At 37.6% G+C, this 24778-nt stretch overlaps 1 protein-coding gene and 1 long non-coding RNA gene across 5 annotated transcripts in view; both read left to right on the top strand.

Moving 5' to 3' along the window:
* Positions 1–19479, top strand: part of CSNK1A1 (casein kinase 1 alpha 1) — a 59240-nt gene extending 39761 nt beyond the window's left edge. For 2 of the 4 annotated variants that reach the window (XM_012453362.3, XM_012453499.3), the window contains 6 exons: positions 485–624; positions 2440–2518; positions 4573–4647; positions 7564–7670; positions 8830–8978; positions 16973–19479. In XM_012453362.3, the coding sequence (XP_012308785.1) occupies positions 485–624; positions 2440–2518; positions 4573–4647; positions 7564–7670; positions 8830–8978; positions 16973–16980 (558 nt within the window). In that variant the 3' untranslated portion in view covers positions 16981–19479. Of the gene's footprint in view, positions 1–484; positions 625–2439; positions 2519–4572; positions 4648–7563; positions 7671–8829; positions 8984–16972 lie in introns of those variants that run through there. The other 2 variants (XM_012453428.3, XM_064366503.1) reach the window with 2 other exon arrangements.
* On the top strand, positions 8987–16600 carry LOC105718094 (uncharacterized). Its single transcript, XR_001107677.3, has 2 exons — positions 8987–13403; positions 14538–16600. It is a non-coding gene; the product is annotated as an uncharacterized LOC105718094 (long non-coding RNA).
* Positions 19480–24778: the final 5299 nt, after the last annotated feature.

Here is a 24778-nt window from a genome sequence, read left to right as displayed (position 1 = left end):
GAACTCCTGACCTCAAGTGATCTGCCCGCCTCAGCATCCCAAAGCGCTGGGATTATAGGCATGAGCCATCGCTCTTGGCCCTTATATCTAGATTTTGAAACCTCATGTTTGTTTACCGATAGTAACAGACTATCAGGTGTCATTATGACAAGTAGCACACTTGTCGCTTCTGCTGTCAGGCATGTATACATTTCTCTACTTACTTTATAAAGACAGGCTCCTGTGTATGTAATGAAATGGGCCTGTGAGATTTGCAAACGACAAGAATAAACTACTAGACTTTTTAAAAATTTGATTTAATAATGAAAACTAGTAAAAGCTTATGGGAGGTGGTGTTAAGTCTGTTCATTATCGGTTCTAGTAATACTTGGGATACTTTATGTTGATATATTTGAATGCATAGTATAGATTCCATTTAATGAATAAGAAGCGGTTTAATTGAACAAGGTTGGAAACCTAATGTTTCTGTATTTCTCTTTTAAAGTTATTCCTTATTGATTTTGGTTTGGCCAAAAAGTACAGAGACAACAGGACAAGGCAACACATACCATACAGAGAAGATAAAAACCTCACTGGCACTGCCCGATATGCTAGCATCAATGCACATCTTGGTATTGAGCAGAGGTAAGTTAGAAGATGGAATGTGCTTATCATAGCCATAGCAGAAGCCATCAAGGGGTTCCTGAAATATTTTAATTAGTTTCTTACAATGTCTAAGAATGTTTCTTGGCTGAGGATTTGAAGGATGCTTATTAATCATTTTACCTGCTGCTTTAGCCAGTGTTGAGAGGCCAGTTAAATGAGGTATTTTTGTTTTTTGTTGTTGTCGAAGGTTGTTTCTTGAGGGGAAAATATTGCTTGATTGAAAGTTAGAAGGCTAAGTGCAATGTTGACATTTCTTTTTGCAGCTGAAAATATGTTATTAGTGTCCTAATAAACCAAAAGGGGGTTAATGGAAATCTCCTGTTATACTTCACTCAAATATGTCAATTAATAGGATCTAGTTTAAAGTAAGAAAATTTCACAGTCTCTGCTCTCTTTCTGTTTCTTCATATGAGTTCTAGAGTTTCAAGTTCATCTTTTTTTTTGGGGGGGACGGAGTTTCGCTCTTGTTACCCAGGCTGGAGCGCAATAACGCGATCTCGGCTCACCGCAACCTCCGCCTCCTGGGTTCAGGCAATTCTCCTGCCTCAGCCTCCCGGGTAGCTGGGATTACAGGCACACGCCACCATGCCCAGCTAATTTTTTTGTATTTTTAGTAGAGACGGGGTTTCACCATGTTGACCAGGATGGTCTCGATCTCTTGACCTCATGATCCACCCGCCTCGGCCTCCCAAAATGCTGGGATTACATGCATGAGCCACCGCGCCCGGCTCAAGTTCATCTTTTACAATCAATTTTCATTCCTTAAACATAGAAGTAATTGGTAAAAACAATGATATGCGTCCAGGTTTAAGAACTTCATACAAATGATTTCAAGCTTAAGATATCCATGAATATCTGAATACCCTAGGTTAAACTGTAATGTCACTTTTCCTATATGCTGAAGAATTACCTATCCATAAACCTATCTATCTATGTATTTGTATGTATGTGTATATAGATATATATGTGTGAATACATTGATATAGATGTTCAGATATTCCATTAGTTTTAAGTTGTAAACTCCTTTTCAGCACTTTTTTTTATTTTTTATTTTTTTTGAGTTGGTGTTTTGCTCTTGTTGCCCAGGCTGGAGTGCTATGGCAAGACCTTGGCTCACCACAGCCTCCACCTCCCGGGTTCAAGCGATTCTCCTGCCTCAGTCTCCTGAGTAGCTGGGATTACAGACATTTGCTACCATGCCTGGCTAGTTTCATATTTTTTTTTTTTTAGTAGAGATGGGGTTTCTCCATGTTGGTCAAGCTGGTTTTGAATTTCTGACCTGCGGTGATCTACCCGCCTCAGCCTCCCAAAGTGCTGGGATTACAGGCGTGAGCCACCGAGCACAGCCTCCCAAGTTATCTTAGTGACTTTCTGCAAAATTTAGAAATGTTGTCCTGCTTGGTTCATTAAGCTCATTTCTCTAGAGAATTGTTTAGCTAAATCCTTTTTGTTCTTTTAAAATTAAATTGTTATCTTCAAGTTATTTTGTGTGTGTGTGAAGAGTAAAAAAAAGAAATAAATAGAAAAGAAAAAATAAAAACAAAAAAACAAAAAAAAAGAAAGAAATTAAATTGTAAGACAGTTGTTTGTCTCATTTTGGATTACGTGAGAAAAGTTTTGTTTAGAGGTAACACATGAACTTTAAAAAATCACCTTAAATAAGTAGCTTCTTGCATAAGACACCAAATAGTGTTCCCTCCACATTTGGGAACATGTCTTCTGGGTGCTTGGCTTTCTTTCATATGTTTTTTGTAATAACAGTTCCAGTTCATAAAATTACGTTCTCTTTTCTAGTCGCCGAGATGACATGGAATCATTAGGATATGTTTTGATGTATTTTAATAGAACCAGCCTGCCATGGCAAGGGCTAAAGGTAAATCAGACTCACATTGTCAGATTTTTCTCTTTCTTTTTTAGAATAAAAATATGTATTGGAGAAGATAAGATTTATGTTCCTTTTTAAATCTGAGATTTTTTTGAGATAATAATTAACCTTAATTTGCTTTCATTTGGGAAGATGAAACCAGATCATTTTAGTAAGAACTTAGTTCAGCTGAAGAACAATATCCTCTGAGAGAACAGTAAGCTGGTACCCACTGGTAGCCATTAGCTCTGTCTACAGACGATGGAAGTGGGCATGGACTAAGAAAGGTGGAGACTTTCTCATTTTGATGTGTTGCCATTATGTTCAAAATGTATGTTTTTATGTACAGCAAAATCTGTTTCTCCAGCAATACTAGTCATTTATGCAATACGTATAGTAACATTTTGTTTCTATTAGCTAGGAGTTTCACCATTGCTTTTGTGAGTGTGTGTTAATAATCACCGTGTTCTAATTTTTGGGTTGGGGGGATGGGGGAACGGTCTCTGTTGTACAGGTTGGAGTGCAGTGACACAGTTGTGGCTCACTGCAGCCTCAACCTCCTGGGCTCAAGCAGTCCTCCCACCTCAGTCTCCCAAGTAGCTGGGACTACAGGAACATGCCACCATGCCCAGCTAAGTTAAAAAATTTTTTTTGTAGAGGTGGTGCTTCACTGTGTTTCCCAAACTGGTCTCCAACTCTTGGGCTCAAGTGATTCTCCCACCTCAGCATCCCAAAGTACTGGGATAACAGATATGAGCCACCGCTGCTGGTGTGTCCTAAATTTAATGGTTATTTTGATACCTTACCAGTTCTTTAAAGGAAGACCTGTATTTATTGAGTGGCTGTGAGCTAGTTACAGTGCTTGGTCCTTGGCTAGGTAGCTTTATCCAATAAGAGTATTTTTACTTTAGACAAACATTGTGATTTATACAATTAACTCCATGTATTAATGTCCCTAAATGATTAACAAATTATTTATATTAATCTGATGACTTTGCTGTTTTTGTTGAACATGGGTTAAGAACATGCTTTTCAGGCTGAGCATATTGGCTCATGCCTATAATCTTCAACACTTTGGGAGGCCCAGGTGGGCGGATCACTTGAGTCCAGGAGTTCAAGATCAGCCTGGTCGATATGGCAAGACTCCCCTCTACTTAAACAAACAAACAAAAAAACTCGGCAGGGTGTAGTGTCACATGCCTGTTGTCCCAGCTACTCAGGAGGCTGAGCCAGGAGGATCACTTTGAGCCTAGGAGTTAGAGGCTATAGCAAGCTATAATTGAGCCACTGCACTGCAGCCTGGGCAACAGAGGGAGATCTTATCTCAAAAAAAGAAAGAAAATGCTTTTCAGCTGGGTATGACGATGCACACCTGTAGTCCCAACTACTTGAGAGGCTGAGTCAGGAGGATTGCTTGAGGCCAGGATTTGGAGGCCACAGGAAATTACTGCTGAGCCTATGAATGGCTACTGCACTCCAACCTGGGCAACATAGTGAGACCTCATCTCCTTTAAAAAAAAAATTATATATATATATATATATGTATATGTATATATGTGTGTATATATATATATATGTATATGTATATATGTATATATATAGAGAGAGAGAAAATGCTTTTCAATTATGGCCCCAGCAATTTTTACTTAAATCTGAGATACTCATATGAATGTATGATATTCGTCTATTCCTATTAGACTCACCCTTTCCCTGTAGCTAAAATTATGTTGTTTCTTTATTTTTTTTTAAGATGCAGTGGTCGAGGCTACTGGATGGTTGCCAGTCGGTGACCAGTCCTGAGGCTGGCCAGGTGACTCTGCCGCTGCTAGTGCATCAGCGGCCTTGGCCCTGCCCCCTAAAATTATGTTCTTAAAGAAGAAACTTACATCAGAAGTTAACAGTTTGGGAACAACTTTTTTTAGATGTATTGTACTTTGATTTTTTAAATTCTGGGTTAAAATTTCTCTTGAGTCTCACAGGTATATGTTTACATGTCTTGTGCATTAAACTACTAAGGTTCTTCTCAGTAGCACTGAGTATATCTTTTTGATTCTTTTCCACAGGCTGCAACAAAGAAACAAAAATATGAAAAGATTAGTGAAAAGAAGATGTCCACTCCTGTTGAAGTTTTATGTAAGGTAAATATGCATGATGAATATTTTAAAAAACATAAATGAAGCCAGGTACAATGAAGCCTGTAATCCCAGCACTTTGGGAGGCCAAGGCAGTAGGGTCACTTCAGCCCAGGAGTTCAAGACCAGCCTGGGCAACATAGGGAGACCCCTTTTCTACCTTAATTTCCTGTCTGGGCACAGTGGCTCATGCCTGCAATCCCAGCACTTTAGGAGACCAAGGTGGACGGATTGCTTGAGCCCAGAAGTTCAAGTCTAGCCTGGGCAACATGGTGAAATCCCTTATATACCAAAAATCCAAAAGTTAGCTGGGTGTAGTGATGCACGTCTGTGGTCCCAGCTACTCAGGAGGCTGAGGCAGGATCACTTGAGCCCAGGAGGTGCCAATTGCAGTGATGCAATCTCGGCTTTCTTGCAATGATCTGAAATTGCGCTGCTGCACTCCAGCCTGGCTGACAGAGTAAGACTCTGTCTCATATGAGTGAATAAATGAATGAATGATCCAAGAAGAAAAAGGAAAATTTTATTGGCTAGTCCTGGAACTTGTAGCATCCAGTTAGGTAGCTATTCGCCATTTTAAATTTACCATAGGGGTCTTTTTAAATAAGTATTTTTGCTGGGCACACTGGCTTACACCTGTAGTCCAGTTTGATAGACCAAGGCGGGTGGATCGCTTGAGCCCAGGAGTTTGAGACCAGTCTAGGCAAGATGATAAAACCCAATCACTACAAAAAATACAAAAATTAGCCTGATATGGTGACGCATGCCTATAATCCCAGCTTCTTGGGGGTGCTGGGACAGGAGGATAGCTTGAGCCCAGGAGGTCGAGGCTGCAGTGAGCCAAGATTGCACCACTGCAATCCAACTTGGGTGACAGAGTAAAGACCCTGTCTCAACAAATGGTTTAAGTAGATTAAGTGTTTTATGTTTCTGGTTTGTTAGGGCTCTCTAATCTGTTGAAAATTGGGGAAAATAAACAGGGCAGGTAAACATTTTCAATACAACCTCATTAATCTATAAAGAAAAAGGATGAAATATTCTTCTTACCCTAAACTAGTGCTGGAAAGGAAAGGTTATCAATGATTAGTACATTAAGGAACAGGGAAACATACAGACAGATTGGAGCAATCCAAAATAGCAATTGTCCAACAATACAGAAATACAGAAGACAGTTTGAATCACACTCATTTTTTCCTGAAATTTTCAACTTCATAGAAAGGCAATTGAGTTTAAGAATAGAGAGGGATGGCCAGATGCAGTGGCTCACACCTGTAATCCCAGCACTTTGGGAAGCCAAGGCCGGTGGAACACAAGGTAGAAAGATTGAGACCATCCTGGATAACATGGTGAAACCTCATCTCTACTAAAAATACAAAAAATTAGCCAAGCATGGTGGTGCGCACCTGTAGTCCCAGCTACTTGGGAGGCTGAGGCAGGAGAATTGCTTGAACCCAGCAGGTGGAGGTGGCAGTAGGCCGAGATCACACCACTAAATTCCAGCCTGGCAACAGAGCAAGGCTCCATCTTGGGAAAAAAAAAAAAGAAAAAAGAAAGATATTTGTGTTATGATGAATAACCATGATCTCTTCCATAAAAATAAGGTATATCAGATAAGAAAAGAATTGTATACCTGAAATTAAGTACAAAGCAGTATACAAAAAAATAGTTGAGGGAAGAAATCAGTGAGAGTTAAAATAGTAATTTTAAAGTTGTGAGATTCTTTTCAGTTTCATTGTCATGCTGTTTCCCATTAACACAGACCATAAATGTATGTAAATGTTAAGTTTTAGATGTATAATACGTATTATTGTACACCTTTTAACATATACATGTTTCAAGTGGTCACCAATTTATATCAGTGCAATCAATAAAAAATGTTGCAAGTATTTCTGTTCTATCCTGCCTAACTCCAGGAAGTGAGAAATTATTCAAAATCATAAGGTTGTAGGAATAGACTGCCTCCTTTAACTTTACCAGTCTCCACACTGGCATTTACTCTAGGAGAGGAGATAGAGAGGTTTGTGCTGTTCTCATATTTTGTATTTCCACATTGCTGATTGGGGAAATCCTTTTGGTGACTAATATCTAGAGCCTTAAAAATGTTTATACATTGTTGAGAATCTTTCCTAAGAAACTAAATTGAAAAGGTCTATGCCTACAGATATACTTAGCAGTATTATTAATAATAGAGAAAAATTAGAATACATATAAATGTTCAATTATAAGGAGCAAGTTAATGATGTGTATATTAGGTAGAATATCATGCAACCAACCATTCAGAAGCTTCTGAAGGCTGGGCATGGTGGCTCACGCCTGTAATCCCAGCACTGTGGGAGACAGGAGGCCAAAGTGGGCAGATCACTTGAGCTTGGGAATTTGAGACCATCCTTGGCAACATGACAAAACCCTGTCTCTACCAAAAAATATTAAAAATTAGCTGGGCGTGGTGGCTTGTGCCTGTAGTCCCAGCTACTCAGGAAGCTGAGATTGGAGGATCGGTTGAAGCCTGGGAGGCGGAGGTTGGAGTGAGCTGAGATTATACCAGTGCACTCCAGCCTGGGAGACAGATGGAGACCCTGTCTTTAAAAAAATGTGGGGGGGTGGGACTGATAAAATGACAAATTTTAACAAGTGGGCTATGTAAGTTATTTAAGAACATAGTACTGTGTAGGAAGAGCACTGTATGGGAAAAGCACATGTATTTTTTCTACCAATATTGTACATAATAGGGTGGGTGGGGTCGTGAAATTTTAAATTTATGAGGTTATCAATGATTAGTACATTATTATTTTAGCTCTCATAGCTTCCTATGAAGTGGTAAAATATCCCACCCAGAAACATCTTTTTGCTTGTACTTAAATGTGTTTTTTTTGTATCTTGAAATGTTTGTTTTTAACTTTGTTTTAACCCTTGAACCTATAGGGGTTTCCTGCAGAATTTGCCATGTACTTAAACTATTGTCGTGGGCTACGCTTTGAGGAAGCCCCAGATTACATGTATCTGAGGCAGCTATTCCGCATTCTTTTCAGGTCAGTTTTTAAGGTATTTTTAAGATTTTAAACTCTGTGAGGGAAATTGTTTAAATCTACCTAACATTCATTCTAATAAATACTAAAGTGAAGCAGATCTAACTAATATGAATAAAAGGTTTAAGAAACTGATTTATTTGGGACTAATTTGGCATTTTTCTATTTGTAGTATAAATATTCAAATGATTTTAGTTTGGAGTGGATAGAGAGTTGAATCAGACTCAAAGTAGAATTTAACTTTTCTAGAATAGTTATAATTCACATTAGATATAAGTGACTATTAGTGCCCTCTGGAACTCTCCAACTTTGGTACAGTACCAAATAGAAAAGCATTTAAAATATCACATAGTCATGGAATCTGATCAAGTGGTGACAGTCCTAAACTAGGGTAGTATTCCTTAGGCATAACCCAGAATTGGTCTTGAACAAGGTGCTGGGCGGTAGGGGGCAGGGGGTTGGCATAGAATATGTTACATGTGGCTCAGACTCTAAGTTGGAAGAGAATAAGAATTGAGGTAATCTGGCCAGGCACAGTGGCTCACACCTGTAAACACCCAGCACTTTGGGAGGCTGAGGCAGGCAGATCACTTGAGGCCAGGCATTCGAGACCAGCCTGGCCAACATGGTGAAACCCCATCTCTACTAAAAAATACAAAAATTAACCAGGTATGGTGACAGGCGCCTGTAATCCCAGCTACTTGGGAGGTTGAGGCAGGAGAACTGCTTGAACCTGGGAGGCTGCAGTGAGCCAAGATCACACCACTGCACTCCAGCCTGGATGACAAGAGCGAAACTTTGTCTCAAAAAAAAAAGGCAGGTAACCCTTTAACACTGGAAAAGTGTCTTTCCAAGGTACCAGTCAGATATCTTATTCCTAAACTTCCAGTTGAATATTTATTCTTACTTGTTTTTAGGAAGTACCTCCTCTTATAAGTATTCTCCTAGATAATTGACAGCTTGACTCGGTGTTTCAGTTTTCATGCTGTTTCAGTTTTCATGCTGCCTTTTTCATCTATAATAAGAGGTATTTTAGAAGCTGCCACACTTGAGGAAATATTCGTTGTGTAAAGAAGTGCCCTCACTGTCTTAAAACATTAGTAGGTTATATAACTGGACTCTATTATTGAAGGGTTAACATAAAATATTTTACCTTTTCCAGGACCCTGAACCATCAATATGACTACACATTTGATTGGACAATGTTAAAGCAGAAAGCAGCACAGCAGGCAGCCTCTTCCAGTGGGCAGGGTCAGCAGGCCCAAACCCCCACAGGCAAGCAAACTGACAAAACCAAGAGTAACATGAAAGGTTAGTAGCCAAGAACCAAGTGACGTTACAGGGAAAAAATTGAATACAAAATTGGGTAATTCATTCATTTCTAACAGTGTTAGATCAAGGAGGTGGTTTTAAAATACATAAAAAATTTGGCTCTGTGTTAAAAAAAAAAAAAGACGTCCTTGGAAAATTTGACTACTAACTTTAAACCCAAATGTCCTTGTTCATATATATGTATATGCATTTGTATATACATATATGTGTGTATATTATATCATTTCTCTTGGGATTTTGGGTCATTTTTTAACAACTGCATCTTTTTTACTCATTCATTAACCCCCTTTCCAAAAATTTGGTGTTGGGAATATAATATAATAAAATCAATCAATCCAAAATCCTAGACCTAACACTTGTTGATTTCTAATAATGAATTTAGTTAGCCATATTTCGACTTTATTTCAGACTAACAATGTTAAGATTTTTTATTTTGCATGTTAATGCTTTAGCATTTAAAATGGAAAATTGTGAACATGATCTAATATCAAGAGGTGAGTCTGGCATTACCCCCAAAGTGTCCATCTTCTCGGTTGCAGAGCATCTCATTTACTCTCTTAAATGCTCGCATAACTGCAAAACTCAGCACATCTTTTCTAGTCACAAAAATAATTCTCTTACTTGCAGTTTAACTACATATGATCTTAATTTCAAAATAATTTCTTTGGTTTTGGCTTTATTTTTACAATGTTGCAAATATCAGGCTCTCAGGATTTAATGTGCAATTGAAGTCTACAGTCAGGCCTTGCAAATTGAAGATGACTGGGGCAAATGCCACTGAAACTGCTGGTCTATTTCCTTTCTACCTTTCTCTGGCACTCTTACTGCCTGTAAGGAGTAGAACTGTTAGGGCACACTGTTGTCATACAGTTTGACTCCCATTTTCATGTTTTATTTTTCTTTTCCCGTTTCTGGGGCTTACTTCCTGATAACTGCCTACTTTCTGGAAGTAGTGGGCAAGTAAGATTTGGCTTTTGGTTTCTAATTTTTAAATTTCTGAATGCTGCTCTAGTCTGAACTTGGCCTTTATAGATTAATATTTGCTTCACATTTTTAGTGTTGTATTTAAACTATTTTATAATTTAAAAGTAGATTCTAATCTGAAGATACTTTTCGAGAAATATTATTAACTAACGTCATCCTCATCCCAGGAGCTCATCTGTTAGGAATGAAGTTGAGATGCTTCTCTTACATGTTTCTGTATTTGGGAAGGATTCAAAGTTGGTGGTTTATTGTCATTGGGATATTCAGATGGTGACATTTAAACTCAGGATAGCAAACACTAATGTTCGCACAGTGCTCTGCCTCTGCATCTCAGTTGGTCCTTAATTGCCCCTTTTGAGTGTTTTAATCATTGTATAACTAATCATAGTGCCAAGAAGTTCATAATGTGTTATGTAGCTAGTGTCACTGAAAAACAGTCCTACCATTTAAGTAAGAGGCTCTAATCCAAGGACTTGCTACACCTGACACCTAGTAGTGTATTTGCTTTTTCTCACAAAATGAGACCAATTCTGCCTAAAGCTAGCTGGGATAATAGGATCATCACAAGTTGCAGTTTCTGTAACTATAATTAGATTGAAATCTCATTTGACCTAGAACATTTTACTTCAGGCATTCAGCAGACTTCAGAAAGAATTAATTTTATTTTGAGTTAGTTCCTTTGTTAGTTTACTGTGTGTCTCTTATTCAATAAACGAGTAGAATTTTTGTCCTGCTTTATCCAGGTCGTAAAGATGAGAAGTTGGATCTACTCAGTTGGGATGTTTCCTTGGCGGGGTGGGGCGGGGGGCGGGAACTGTAATTAAACTTGTTTAATCCTTGTTTTGTATTGTAGGTATTTTTCACAAAAGCAACTTAAAATCTTATACAAATTTTATAGCACCGTTAGACACAGTGGTCATATAAATTACCACATAAACATGGACTTGAAAAATTAGACTTTTCATAAAACACATCATAGGTCATTGACTGCTTTTCATAGATACACTTCCAAGGCGATACATCTGTATTGCTACCAAAAAGTGCCACTTCACCTAACACAGACTTCTTTTTGCTCTTTGACATCTTGAAAACACCCGTTTTTTAATACAAAACTTAGTGCTCAAGACAAATCTTACATGAAACCTTCATAAACCATGAAAATATGGATAGTCTTAGGGTCTTAGGCATGAAATAAGCATTAGGAACATATTCTCCTAATTTCTACCCCCAGCCCAGCATGTTATTCTTTAAGAAATCTCCTAGGAGTTCTGGAATTAGAAAACAATTGCCCTGGTTTATGTCTGCTTCCAGTCTCTAAGTAACAAGGGCGTTTGAAAGTATCATCTCTTCAGGTCCACTGTAGTGGTTTTTTATTTAAGAAATAACTCAACTGGGCGTGGTGGCTTATGCCTGTGATCTCAGAACTTTGGGAGGCTGAGGCCAACAGATCACTTGAGGCCAGGAGTTTCGAGAGCCTGGCCAACATGGTGAAAACCTATCCCTACAAAAATTAGCCAGGGGTGGTGGTGTGCACCTGTGGTCCCAGCTACTTGGGAGCCTGAGGCATGAGAATCGCTTGAACCTGGGAGGCAGAGGTTATAGTGAGCCAAGATTGAGCCACTGCACTCCAGCCTGGTTGATTGAGTGATACTGTCTCAAAAAAAAAAAAGAACTCATACAGCTCAATGATTCATTGATCCCAATAAATCCTTTTAATAATGATGAAAACATCCTACTAGGTTTTTCTAGTTAAAAACTTTAAGACCGGTGCAGTGGCTTGTGCCTATAATCCCAACACATTTGGGAGGCCGAGGTGGGAGGATATAGGAGGATTGCGTGACTCCAGGAGTTCTATACTTGCCTGGGCCACATAGTAAGACCCTGTCCGGCCCCGCCAAAAAAAGCCAGGCATGGTGGTACATGCCTGGGATCCCAGCTACTTTGGGAGGCTGAGGTTGGAGTATCACCTGAGCCCTGGAGGTTGAGGCTGCAGTGAGCTGTAATCATGCCACTGCACTCCAGCTGGGCAACAGACGAGACCCTGTGTCACAAAAAAGAATTTTTAAAAGGTGCTTTTTAAATGCATTTTATCATTTGCTCTTGACAGAGTTAAATTTTCAGAGGCTTTACTATTATTGAATTAAGTGTCATGAGTGTACTTTAAGCAAGTAAATCTCTAATGTAGGAAAATCCCTCAAATGGTAACATTTACTAATGTTTTATATGGTTATTTTTGAAAAATATATAATATTTTTCTAGTAAAAATGGTGTTGTTTTAGTAACTTACTAGGAATGTTTAAAGATTCTTTAAGTCTGGCTTATGTAGCTAATGTGGGCCTATTAAATAATAGACAGACTTTTGTCTTTGTTATATTCTTTAGGGCTTTTCAAATACTCCATTCCAAAGCCCATCAAAAGATCAAGAAACAAGGCCTTTCCCTTTATGCCAATTATTATCTGTACTAGTTTTTAAGGTTCAATTACCACAAGATTATAATTAATGTTTTTATTCATGTTCAGAAGAAAAATACATACGTTTCACACCAACACACTTCGAAATCCATTTCTCTCCCTTTGACTATGTGTGATTATCAAAAAAGTATTTTTCAAGACATTAAAAATAAGTAAAGGAAAAGGAAATATTTTTAGAACATTGAAAATCCAGTGAAGTTCAGTGTTTCTTTAGTTGAGGGCAGAGGTGGAGGAGAATTTCAGAAGGTGGTAGTGAACCCAAAGGTGGATTCTTACATAATTCTACTATTCTGTTCTCTAACCCATCTGTTTACTACCCTAACCATACTTACCAAGTAGAGTTTTATCGTTAATATAGATAGCTATCAAAGTGTTGACATTCAAAGGAGATTACAAATAATTATTTTTCTATCATATTGACTGACCATGTCCGCAGTCTTCCTTGAACTACCTTCCAGTTTTCTTGGGCTGCATCTACCATTTATGTCTAGTTTAACTTTTTCTGACTTCGCCAGTTGCTACTAGGAATGTGCTGATCATTCAGCCGCACAAACCAAATCACAGGGGAAGATCTTGAAATACCTGGACGAACTGATCGGTCTGAATACACTGCCCTGAATACACTCAATTCAAAGAAGTACCAGGGAACTACATCTTCTTGCTGAAGCCTTGAATTTTTGTCAGATTTTTTTTTTACTGTGGACAGTAAAGCTGGAAAGAAAAGATCTAAATAACCCCGCTGGAAATGCAGATGAAAGTGCAAGAGTTGGTTTGTGGTCATCTGGAGTCCACGTCTCCAAGGCTGCTGGAACTTCAAATTTTGCAACTTGTTAGATCTTCTGGATGATAGCACAACTGTTAGAAGACCTAGAAGAATAGTGTTGCTGGGACTCAAGTGGTGTTTAATGCAGACCATCTACCAGCTGGGGAAAGAATTAATTATAACAGGTATTTTAAAACTCCATAACATCAGAAATGTGTAGCAGAATAAATTGTGTTATAAGGAAGACAGAAAAATTCAGTCTGTTTTTTAATGCTGTTTAGGAATGATGTATACTTCCTATACCTAAAAATTGTCATTTATCTCATTTGTAGTGTTAAAAACATACTTCCTTTAGTTTCTGTAGGGAAAGAAGAATTATAGGGTTTTGTTTTTTTTAATTTTTCTTTAACTTTAGATACTGCCAATTTGATTAAAAATTCTCCAAGCTTAATTATGTGCAACTAAAAGAACCATACAAGTGGCCGGGGACTGTGGCTCACTCTTACAATCCCAGCATTTTCGAGGTGAGATGGGAAGATCACTTGAGCTCAGGAGTTTGAGAACCACATGGGCAACATAGGGAGACCTCGTCTCTATTTTAAATAATTAAAACACATACACACAACCATGTTATAGGAAAAGTTAGTATAAATGACATAGCATAATGAATATTATATTCAAAATAACTTTTAAAAAGTTGTCTTGTAAAAATGTGGGATCCTAATTTGAGAAGCCCCATCACAAACTTACAAGCCTTAGTACTACATAAATATCCCTTTGAACTAGTTTCTGGTTCTAATTTAAAAATCAGAAACATCTGAAGTTAATTTACAAATAAGAACAGATACACACTGTATGGGGAGGCTGAGGTGGTAGGATCTCTTGAGCCCAGGAATTATATAAGTCTAGCCCATCAAAAAAAAACAAGGCATACCTTTTATTTATTTTTTTTACATACAAGGTCTCACTGTGTTGCCCTGGTTTTGGTTTATTTATATATATATACACACACACACACACATATATATATATATATGTGTGTATATATATATATGTTATACCCAGAATATATATACCCAGGAATTCCTGGCTTTAGGCGATCTTCCTTCTTCAGCCTCCCAAAGTGTTAGGATTACAAATATGAGCCACCTCTCTGGGCCAGAACGTACATTTTAGATTTCAGACTGGGAAGTGAGCAGGGATAAATATAAAAATATATATTTTTTTATTTTTGCAGATTTAAAAAGTAATTTAGCTGTTAATTTCTTAATCATCTAGCTCTTTTTTAACTCCTCCTCCCCCCCCTTTTTTTTTTTTAGGAACAAAGGGATTCATTCCTCATTTTAACTGATATTACAGTGAAGATGGGTTCTTGAACTTTTGGAAGCCTGGATAAGCCACCTAATCTGCAAGATAAAAAACCAAAAACTAATGCATATTGGAGAAAATGATGCTTAGTACTTGAAGACTGAATGTTGAATACCTATCGAATATTCCTATCGACGTTTTTTCTTTTTTCCTAAACATACTTCAGAAACATCTTAGGACAGTTGACCGGAGAAATGTTGAACCCTGGATGGAATATCATACCATTGACCCATCTGAAGAGTTAAAGCTGGATTTGACTGCTCTATTCTACCAGAATATTGTTAGGCTAGCCTTTTACCAGTTTCTAAACAATTGTAATCATTTATTGACTCAGCAGTTCCTCAGACAACAGGCTAAAAGATGTGCAGATACATTTCAATTTGAGTTTCCCTGTTATTAAAGGCATAAGAGTTTCTTAGTATTTTGACTGACAATGTAACATGTTTCCATTTTAGTTTGTTAGTGATGGTGGTTTTCCCTTTGAAAGCCATTTGGTATATTCACCATAACAATTAGTTTAATACTATTACATAAGAAAACTATGATAAAACCCAGCAATTTTAGTAGTTGTGAAAACATGTTTTTTAAATTGTGTTTAAGAATAATTGCAGGACTTAAAACCAAATTCTGATGAGGGAGGGGCCATTTCTGTTTAATCCTTAGATTCTTAACCTGCATCGCTTATCCTGTATTGTAATTTTTTTTCTTAACTCCCAAACAAGAAGCTTGAAACTTATCCTGTATTTTAAAATTGAAATTAGGTCACAGGGTATAGTCAGATTTTTTTTTTTATTAAGGGTTTGGTTTGACAGCCTTTAAAAGAAAGCTTTGCCTCGCTAATACTTCTTAATAATGTGCATCAAATAATATTCCCTGTGGTGAAATATTTTGTCAAAGTTTTGTTATCTTTCATTTTTGGCATTTGATTCTTATGGACTTAGTACCGAGGCAACAAAGATCTATTATGCACCTACTCTGTTGTATGTTTACTATTCTTTCCCTCCAAACAGGCATATATGCATAATAAGAAATAAACATGAGAATTATTTTATTTCTCCCACAAAGCCCATGGGAGGTGGCCCAACAAATGTTTAAAAAGTAAAAGAGGCCAGGCACAGTGACTCATGCCTGTAACCCCAGCACTTTGGGAGGCCATGGTGGGTGGATCACGAGGTCAGGAGTTTGAGACCAGCTTGGCCAACACAGTGAAACCCCGTCTCTACTAAAAATACAAAAGTTAGCCCGGAGTGTTGGCAGGCACCTGTAGTCCCAAATACTCAGGAGGCTGAGGCAGGAGAATCGCTTGAACCTGGGACACGAGATTGTAGTGAGCTGAGATTGTGCCACTGCACTCCACCCTGGATTACGGAGTGAGACTCTATCTCAAAAGGCAAAAAAAAAAAAAAGAAGTAAAAGAAAAGGAGCAGTTTGTGATTGAGGAAAACTTGACCTAGGTTAAAGAAGTAAGGAGAGATTGGAGTGGGCTAGAAGGAGCTATAGTTTCTAGCTCATATGTAAGGAGGTGGACAGAGGGGCATTGGTGCCTCAGAATGGGTGTCTGGTGAAAGGGAAAAAAGTACTTAACAGATTTTCAGGCTATAGCTGAAAATTTTCTCTCGTTGGCTTTAGATGTAGATAAACTGTGCAATTATGACCTGAAGCTTCTTGTATTCAAACTTGGCCTAGGGCTTATGTAGAGGCCCTAGGGTCTACTTGTGGAGGAGGGAAGTATGTGCAGAATATGTAGGCTTGAGAAGAAAATAAAGCCAGAAAAGCATCACTTGCTTATCACAAAACCATCTTTCTAATGCAGCTGGTAAAGAAGTTTCAAAGGTCTATCTAAGGTTTCTCTACAGAAATTACATGCTTCTCTGATCTTTGATTAGTAAAATAATAGAGATAATTATGCCTTGAATGCATTTATTATTGAACTTACCATTTTAATTTGTGTCAGAAATAATGTGCAGAAAATTTTCGCTCATGGTAGGATTAAAATTGTGTTCTTTAAAGTGAAGCAATCTGCTTTTTGTTGATTTGATAAATATTTGAGTGTATAATATGTTATAGGTTCTAAAAATACAGAAGTGAATAGCAACATGCTCATTTGAATTACTGATAATTATTTTAGTATGCTGAGAGACTTTGAATTCATTGTACCACTCCTTCCTAGAGTAATTCAAAACAGAAAAACTAGTTTTAATTATAGATTTCATGTTTTTCTCTTTAAAAAGGTTGAGTTAATGCTTTTCACAAGAGACAAAATAGCATGAGCCACTATAAAGTAATTATTGGCTCAGTTCTACCCAATTTTCATATTTTGGGTGTAATTTAAAATTTTTAACTTGGAATTTTAACATTTGTTTTTTGTTTTGATTTTTTTTACCAGGTTTCTAAGCATGAACTGAGGAACAGAAGAAGCAGAGCAGATGATCGGAGCAGCATTTGTTTCTCCCCAAATCTAGAAATTTTAGTTCATATGTACACTAGCCAGTGGTTGTGGACAACCATTTACTTGGTGTAAAGAACTTAATTTCAGTATAAACTGACTCTGGGCAGCATTGGTGATGCTGTATCCTGAGTTGTAGCCGCTGTAATTGTGAATATTAACTGAGATAGTGAAACATGGTGTCCGGTTTTCTATTGCATTTTTTCAAGTGGAAAAGTTAACTAAATGGTTGACACACAAATTGGTGGAGAAATTGTGCATATGCCAATTTTTTTGTTAAAACCTTTTGTTTTGAACTATACTGCTTTGAGATCTCATTTCAGAAGAACGGCATGAACAGTCTTCAGCCACAGTTGTGATGGTTGTAAATGCTCACAATTGTGCATTCTTAGGGTTTTTCCATCCCTGGGGTTTGCAAGTTGTTCACTTAAAACATTCTTAAAATGGTTGGCTTCTTGTCTGCAAGCCAGCTGATATGGTAGCAACCAAAGATTCCAGTGTTTGAGCATATGAAAGACTCTGCCTGCTTAATTGTGCTAGAAATAACAGCATCTAAAGTGAAGACTTAAGAAAAACTTAGTGACTACTAGATTATCCTTAGGACTCTGCATTAACTCTATAATGTTCTTGGTATTAAAAAAAAACAAAGCATATTTGTCACAGAAATTTAGTTAACATCTTACAACTGAACATGTATGTATGTTGCTTAGATAAATGTAATCACTGTAAACATCTATATGATCTGGGATTTTGTTTTTATTTTGAAATGGGAGCTTTTTTGTTTACAAGTTCATTAAAAACTAAAAACTGTTTCTGTAAGGAAATGAGATTTTTTTTAAACAAAAAAAATGCCTTGCTGACTCACTATAAAATAAAAATCTCCCCAATTTTTTGATAGACTACTTTAAGCCATTTGTTACATGGTATTCCTTTGCAAGTCAATTTAGGTTTCGTGTTAACTTTTCCTTTAAAAAAAAAAATCTAATTCTTTTGTCTGCCGGGGAAAGGCATTCTTTCATTTTTGTTTTTTTATGACTTGCAGGCACAATATCTAGTACTGCAACTGCCAGAACTTGGTATTGTAGCTGCTGCCCGCTGACTAGCAGCTAGACTGATTTTGAATAAAGATGAAAGCATTAAAGGGTTTTCCTATAAAACATTTTTCTTTAAAATACTTGTGAAATGGCTATAAGCAGTTGACTTTAACCCTTGGAGAGCATCACACTGTGTGAGGTTCACTGATCGTTGACCCTCCCCAGCCCCTCCTTCTTTATCTGTCTTTATCTGTGTGCGTGCGCTTCCTCTCAGTTTTCTTTGCACGCTCATTTCTTTTTCTCTGACCCAAGAGAAAGGAAAACTTACTGATGATAATTTTAAAGTAGTGTAATTTATTCATTTATAGCATGTCAGGATAAATTAAAAGAACATTTGTCTGGAAATGCTGCCAGGAGCCTATTGTGTAAATGTAGGTATTTTGTAAAATAGCATTGAAATTGTAAGTTGACACGTGTTTGGTCAGATTGTGTCAAGTTTAATTTGTTTTGTTTTCTTTTTTCTTTTTTTTTATTTGAAAACTACTTTAGCAATAATTAATTCCATGATTATCACATTCTGCCATTAAGGGAGATAGTACCGTAATACTGAAGAAATCTTATTAAGTCCGAACTTTTGGGGTAGGCAGCTTTTTTGTTTCTTTTCTATCCACCCTTGTCGGTTGAGGTATTTGTTTCTTGACTAATAAACCCTTTGATACTTTTAGCCAGAAATTGGTCTCATAAAGCTATTTTTGAGTATAGTTTGTGTAAAATAAAACTGTTTAGCTTTGGTAATAACTTTTCCAAGCTGAACTCCCTCTAGCAAGATATTTTTCAGTGCTTTTATTTACTATGCACTTAGACTATGCACTTTTTCTGAAATATTTTTGTAACACTTTTTTGTATTTTTGCCATTTGAAAAGGTTGTGGTGTAGTTGGTCTGTAATTAAGTTGCAGATTTAAAACTGCTGTTAGCTTTGTAAATCAAAATATAGATGTTTTTTGTCCTGGTATATCATCATTCCATCTGCAGCTGGAGCTGGAATCCCATTGATCTTCTAGCTACCATTCATTTTCTTCACAGTTCACAAAAGAAGAATGTGAAATTCAGTGAATGCTGTTACTAATCCTGTCGCGAGATGAATCTCATTTCACCAAAATTAAATTATATTTTTCCGCTAAAATGATGATACAAGTTGAAGACACATCACTCTGAAATTGGAAGACCTCACCACTTAAGGCTCCGCAGTGGCTTACTCAGCTGAACTCTAGGTTACTACTCTTTACTTTGTTCACCCATTGGGGGGTGCAGTTTTTTTAAAATGTTGGGAGATGGCCATTCTAACTACTGTTGAATGTCTCTGTTTTGGGAAGGTATAACAAGAAATAAAAAAGAATATATATGAAGGGAGAGACTGGTTATCTCCTCCCATATGGTTGTGCTTACGCTCTTAAAGCTTACAAATGGATATTTCGAGGTTTGCTTTCACAATGATTTCCTATCAACAAATATTTTTATTACGATTTTTCCTGTTTCTACTAGTCCTTGCAGTACTCATAAATGTTTTAAGCCGAGCATACTGTAATAATCATAAGTTTAATTTCACTATAATAAAAATATCAAACAAAAGGATTTTAGAACCCAAGACAATGAGCTAGTTTTCCCTAAAGTTTGCTGAACTATTAAGGAATATGTTTTTATGACGTGACTAGAATGAGCCATGGACATTTTTAGCTCAGCTGAAAAATCCAGCAGCATTTAATGCAGGTAAATTCCTGGGTTCTTTTCCAACTAGTCTGGAACAGTTTTGCTTTGACTCAAACTGGTATAAAGCATTATTTTAGGTCTTCTCTTTGCCAGTTTTTAAGCAATTATAACCATGTAATCAGGATGTGAAGACATCTATGTGAAGTATAGTAAAGAAGTGTTGTAAGCAGATAAATATGTGTATCCCAGGTATGCTGCTCTGTTTGAAGTGAGACTTTGTGAGACTATACTTTTAAATGCATTACCATTGCCTACATTTGGGGAGGATGTTTTTCCTCCTCAAAACTTCCACTTCTATTGTAACATTCTTAATGACAGTCTTCTTTTTTAGCAGTGTATGTTTGAAACAGCCAGAGATTGCAATGGACTGAGTGTAAATTGATGTAAGCAGGCCATGTAGTTTGTGTTGACTCATCAAACAGTATATTGTTCAAGTGAAATAATTTGTTTTCTGAAATGACTTAGGCCAGTTTTGAGGACATACTCAAAAGTAGACTAATAATGGCTCCTGGGATGGAGAAATATGAGATGAACCTGGAACATTCTATTATAGTGCCAAACAAGAAATCTGAAAAAAAAATGGTGGATGGCCAGGTGCTGTGCTTCATGCCTGTAATTCCAACACTTTGGGAGGACAAGGCGGGCATGAGTACAATACCAGCCTGGCCAATATGGTAAGCCCCATCACTACTAAAAATACAAAAGTTAGCTGGGCTCGGGGTGCTGAGGCAGAATAATCGCTTGAACCTGGGAGGCGGGAGTTGCAGTGAACCGAGGTCGTGCCATTGTACTCCAGCCTGGGTGTTGCAGTGAGATTGCATCTCAAAAAAGGGGGAAAAAATGAGATACCTGTCAAAAGGACACAGAAGCCACTTGAAGGGTTTATACTTGCCAAATCTGTGTCAATCATCAAAGTAAACTGGTAGCAACATTACAAGTTACTAAGATACCATGATTCCATATTGATATTGAAATGGAGAGAAGGGAAAGCTCTAACTTGAAGTCGAATGTCAGCTAATTTAAGGTGAAAGGATTTATGTGTTAGAAAAATCACCATTTTGCAAACTATAGTTTTCAGAATCCTTAATGTATGTCATCTCTTTTATTCCTCAGAACACTAATAAGGAACAGTTATTGTTACTCCCTTAAGGGTTAAAGAACTGTTTCAGAAAAGTGGGACTGCCCAAGGCAAGGCATCTTGGTAATTGGTAGGCTTTGGAGAGCCAGGACCTAAACCTGATTTTCTTTGCTTTCATGCAGTTAAGCCATGGAGCTCCTCTGTTATATCACCCTTTTAAACCCAGAGATTGATAAATTAGCCATCATTTACTGAGTGCCATACACTATTCTAAGTGCTTTACATGTATTTGCCTAATCGTCAGCATCCTGTGAAGTACATCCTGTCTCCATTTTACATACGAGGATACCAAAGCACAGAGTTGGAGGGGAGATAGTTTTATCCATGTATTTATTTATTGAGAGAGGGTCTTGCTATCTATTGATTGAGGGGAGATAGTTATATCCATTTATTTATTGGGAAAGGGTCTTGCTATCTATTGATTGATTGAGGGGAGATGGTTATATCCATTTATTTATTGGGACAGGGTCTTGGTATCCCTTTATTGGTTGATTAATTGATTGAGACAGGGTCTTGCACTGTCGCCCAGGCTGGAGTGCAGTGGCATAATCACGACTCATGCAGCCTTGACCTCCCAGGTTCAAGCAATCCACCCACCTCAGCCTATCAAAGTGCTAGGATTACAGGCCTGAGCCACCAAGCATGGCCAGATTCTTAACTAAGACCTTAACTTTACCCTTTCAAAGTAGTTTACAGTGTCTAACTACCTTACATCAACGTATATATCAAGTAGGATGGCAGCCTGGAAAGGTTTAACATCTAGAATGACTGGGAGGTTGGGCAAGTAAGATTTCTTAAATTGCAGCTGTTTTCACCTTAGACATGTTGCATAATCTTTTCAGTATCAAAATTAAATTGACTAGAAGTGGAGTCTGCTGAATTCAGATATAAAAATTTTGGAGTTAGAAAATTGTGCTTGGCCGAGTGCTGTGGCTCACGCCAATAATCCCTGCACTTTGGGAGGCCAAGGTGAGCGGATCACATGAGGTCAGGCGTTCCAGAACAGCCTGGTCAACATGGTGAAACCCTGTCTCTACTAAAAATGTAAAAATCAGCTGGGTGTGGTAGTGCATGCCTGTAGTCCCAGCTACTCGGGAGGCTGAGTCAGGAGAATCACTTGAACCCAGGAGGCAGAGGCTGCAGTGAGCCAATAAGCCACTGCACTCCCACATGGGCAACAGAGCAAGACTTCATCTGAAAATTGTGTGCTTATATTGCCTCCCTTACCCCTCACACTTGGGCAGGGCAAAGCCCATCTGTAATAAGCAAATGGATAGTTTCTGCCTCTATCCTCAACTTTACACAAACTGAAATATTTTTATTCTTGGAGCATTTTTGAACTAAGATCCAGGCACTTTAAAAGACAAAAGCAATGAGTAGCTTCCCTGTATCCACACCCAGTAAGTTAAAAAGGAATCATACCGAGGCTTAAGTAAAATGTTTGGGGTAACTTGGTTACTTCTTTGTAGCATTTTCTAATTTACTGTTTGATATATATCTGATTAGAAAATATAGATAATTGTTTAGGGTGTTAGAGAAAATAGGAGTGACAAAACAATAAAACAAGATGTTCACTGGGATAACAGTGAGTTAAGGATATCTTTGAAGTACTTAGACATATGTTAATCTCAGTATATTACAGAGTTGTTTTTTTTTTTTAGTATTTTTTAGTTTACATGAAAATCTGGGAAATTTTAATAGTAATTTTCCAGTCTAGTGAATTTTTCATTACATCCACCAGATGGGAACTGATTCTGCCATATGCAAAAGGCTGCTATGTGATAGTGTTGGGGATTGGGGTGGGGGAATGTGAACAGGCAGAATGGAGTAAGGGCCTTTAGTGAAAGTATGAGGGAATGACTTTAAGAGGCAGGACAGTACTTTGTGTATGATTTGAACATAATTGTGGACCAGGCGTGGTTGGTCACGCCTGTAATCCCAGCACTTTGAGAGGCTGAGGCAGGCGGGCCACAAGGTCAGTAGTTTGAGACCAGCCTGACCAATGTGGTGAAACCCTGTCTTTACTAAAAACACAAACATTAGCCAGTCATGGTGGCACACACCTGTAATCCCAGCTATTCAGGAGACTGAGGCAGGAGAATCTCTTGAACTTGGGAGGCAGAGATTGCAGTGAGCAGAGATCACACCACTGAACTCCAGCCTGAGCGACAGAGCAAGACTCCATCTTTAGAAAAACAGTAATTGTGTATGTTCTACGTGCTGTGCTGGATCTTGGTCCTTTGGCCTTCAAACAGCAAAAGTTTGCCATTCCTTAGGTAGGAGTCTTTAAACTCCCTTCACCCCTCATCTATATATCTATTCACTAAAATATAGAAGCACTCCACAAAATGCAGGTCCAGGAGAGAAAGAGGCAAATTATCAGGCTTTTAACTAATTTACCCACTGACATGGTTGGTCATTTTGTGGTTCAGTAGTGGAATCCGTATTTAGAAGCAAATGCTAGAGCTCATTTTAGTTTCTTAGAGACCAGTTAACAAATATGAAGGCCAAAAATATGTGTAGGTGTGGTCAAGCTCCCCAAACAAGACTAGAACCCAGGCCAAATAGTACTATTCACATTTAAAGGTAATATATATTTTCTAGGGGCACATTTAAGCCAAGGCAGTTTTTTAATGCATTTATTAGCCAACCTTTACCTAGTTATCAATACTTCATATATGTGGTGATTATAGCAAAAAGAATATGTCAGCCAGTTTTATTGCTTCATGGTCTTATTAAAAATTGATTTTTTTCTAAAAGTCACCTTAAAATGACTAAAGTTGTTAGTATTTGGACTTAAGATACATTATTCATATCTACAAGAGTGGAATGCATTAATTAGGTTTGCAGTCTGCTACATAAAACCAAACTTGACCAAGTTATTTTTGCTTGTAGTTTCGAATTATTTTTTCACTTTTAGAGCATTTCCATGCCCCTAGGTTTATATAGATTGTTCTAATATACCAGTGTATTCACAGACAGGGTGTTCTTTCTCATAGTTCTGTAGTACTTTTATATGTCATTTATGGAGCACAATGTCTTAGGTAAAAAATGTAGCCTTTTCTCAACATTACCATATTAAGTCTGCAATGCTGCTAATTCAGAGAAGCAAAATAGTTTGAGTAACTGTTGGAAACAATTTCTGTGGATTTCAGGCAGCCTGCCATTGGTTCTGTATGCCAATGGACAGGCACAAAGCTTGATGATAAAGTGCTGCATTAGATATTTAGGATCAGAAGAAATGGTGGAGGTGGATATTTTTAGAAATTGCTTTGAACAGTTGCTAAGTAAATATTTTTCATTAATTGCAAAACTGGTTTGCACTGTGCTAACGTATGTAACTCCATTAAGAACATAATGTTTTAGTCTACATTTAGACAGTGAAATTGATAAAATAGCTTCTAGTGCTTTTTGTGCCACCAAACAAAGGGAAACTAAATACTCGAGACAATTTTTTAAATCATTGACCATCCTGCACCCTGCAAAATTGGGAAGCGTACCTACCTTACTGAGTTTAATATAATGGCATGTGTGATTTTTTTTTTAGCTTATGACAAAATGCAGTACCTACACAAACAATAGGGACTGAGTTTTTAAATGCCAGACATTGTGCTAGTTCCTGGAAATGCAGGGGTGACAATTCGAACAGGCCTATGTACAATATAGGGTGTTACGGATACAGTACTCATGGGGCAGATGAAGACCAGAGAAAATAATCTATGAATTGCATCTGAAAGGATGAGTAGGCCAGAATGGTGGCTCACACCTGTAATCCCAGCACTTTGGGAGGCCAAGGCGGGTGGATC

Source organism: Aotus nancymaae, unplaced genomic scaffold, assembly GCF_030222135.1.
Source record: "Aotus nancymaae isolate 86718 unplaced genomic scaffold, 86718_ANA_hifiasm-v0.15.2.pri h1tg000064l_1, whole genome shotgun sequence".
In the NCBI taxonomy this organism is placed as follows: Eukaryota; Metazoa; Chordata; class Mammalia; order Primates; family Aotidae; genus Aotus; species Aotus nancymaae.
The sequence above is the reverse complement of the archived record's forward strand: the minus strand, read 5'-3'. Positions and strand labels throughout refer to the sequence as shown.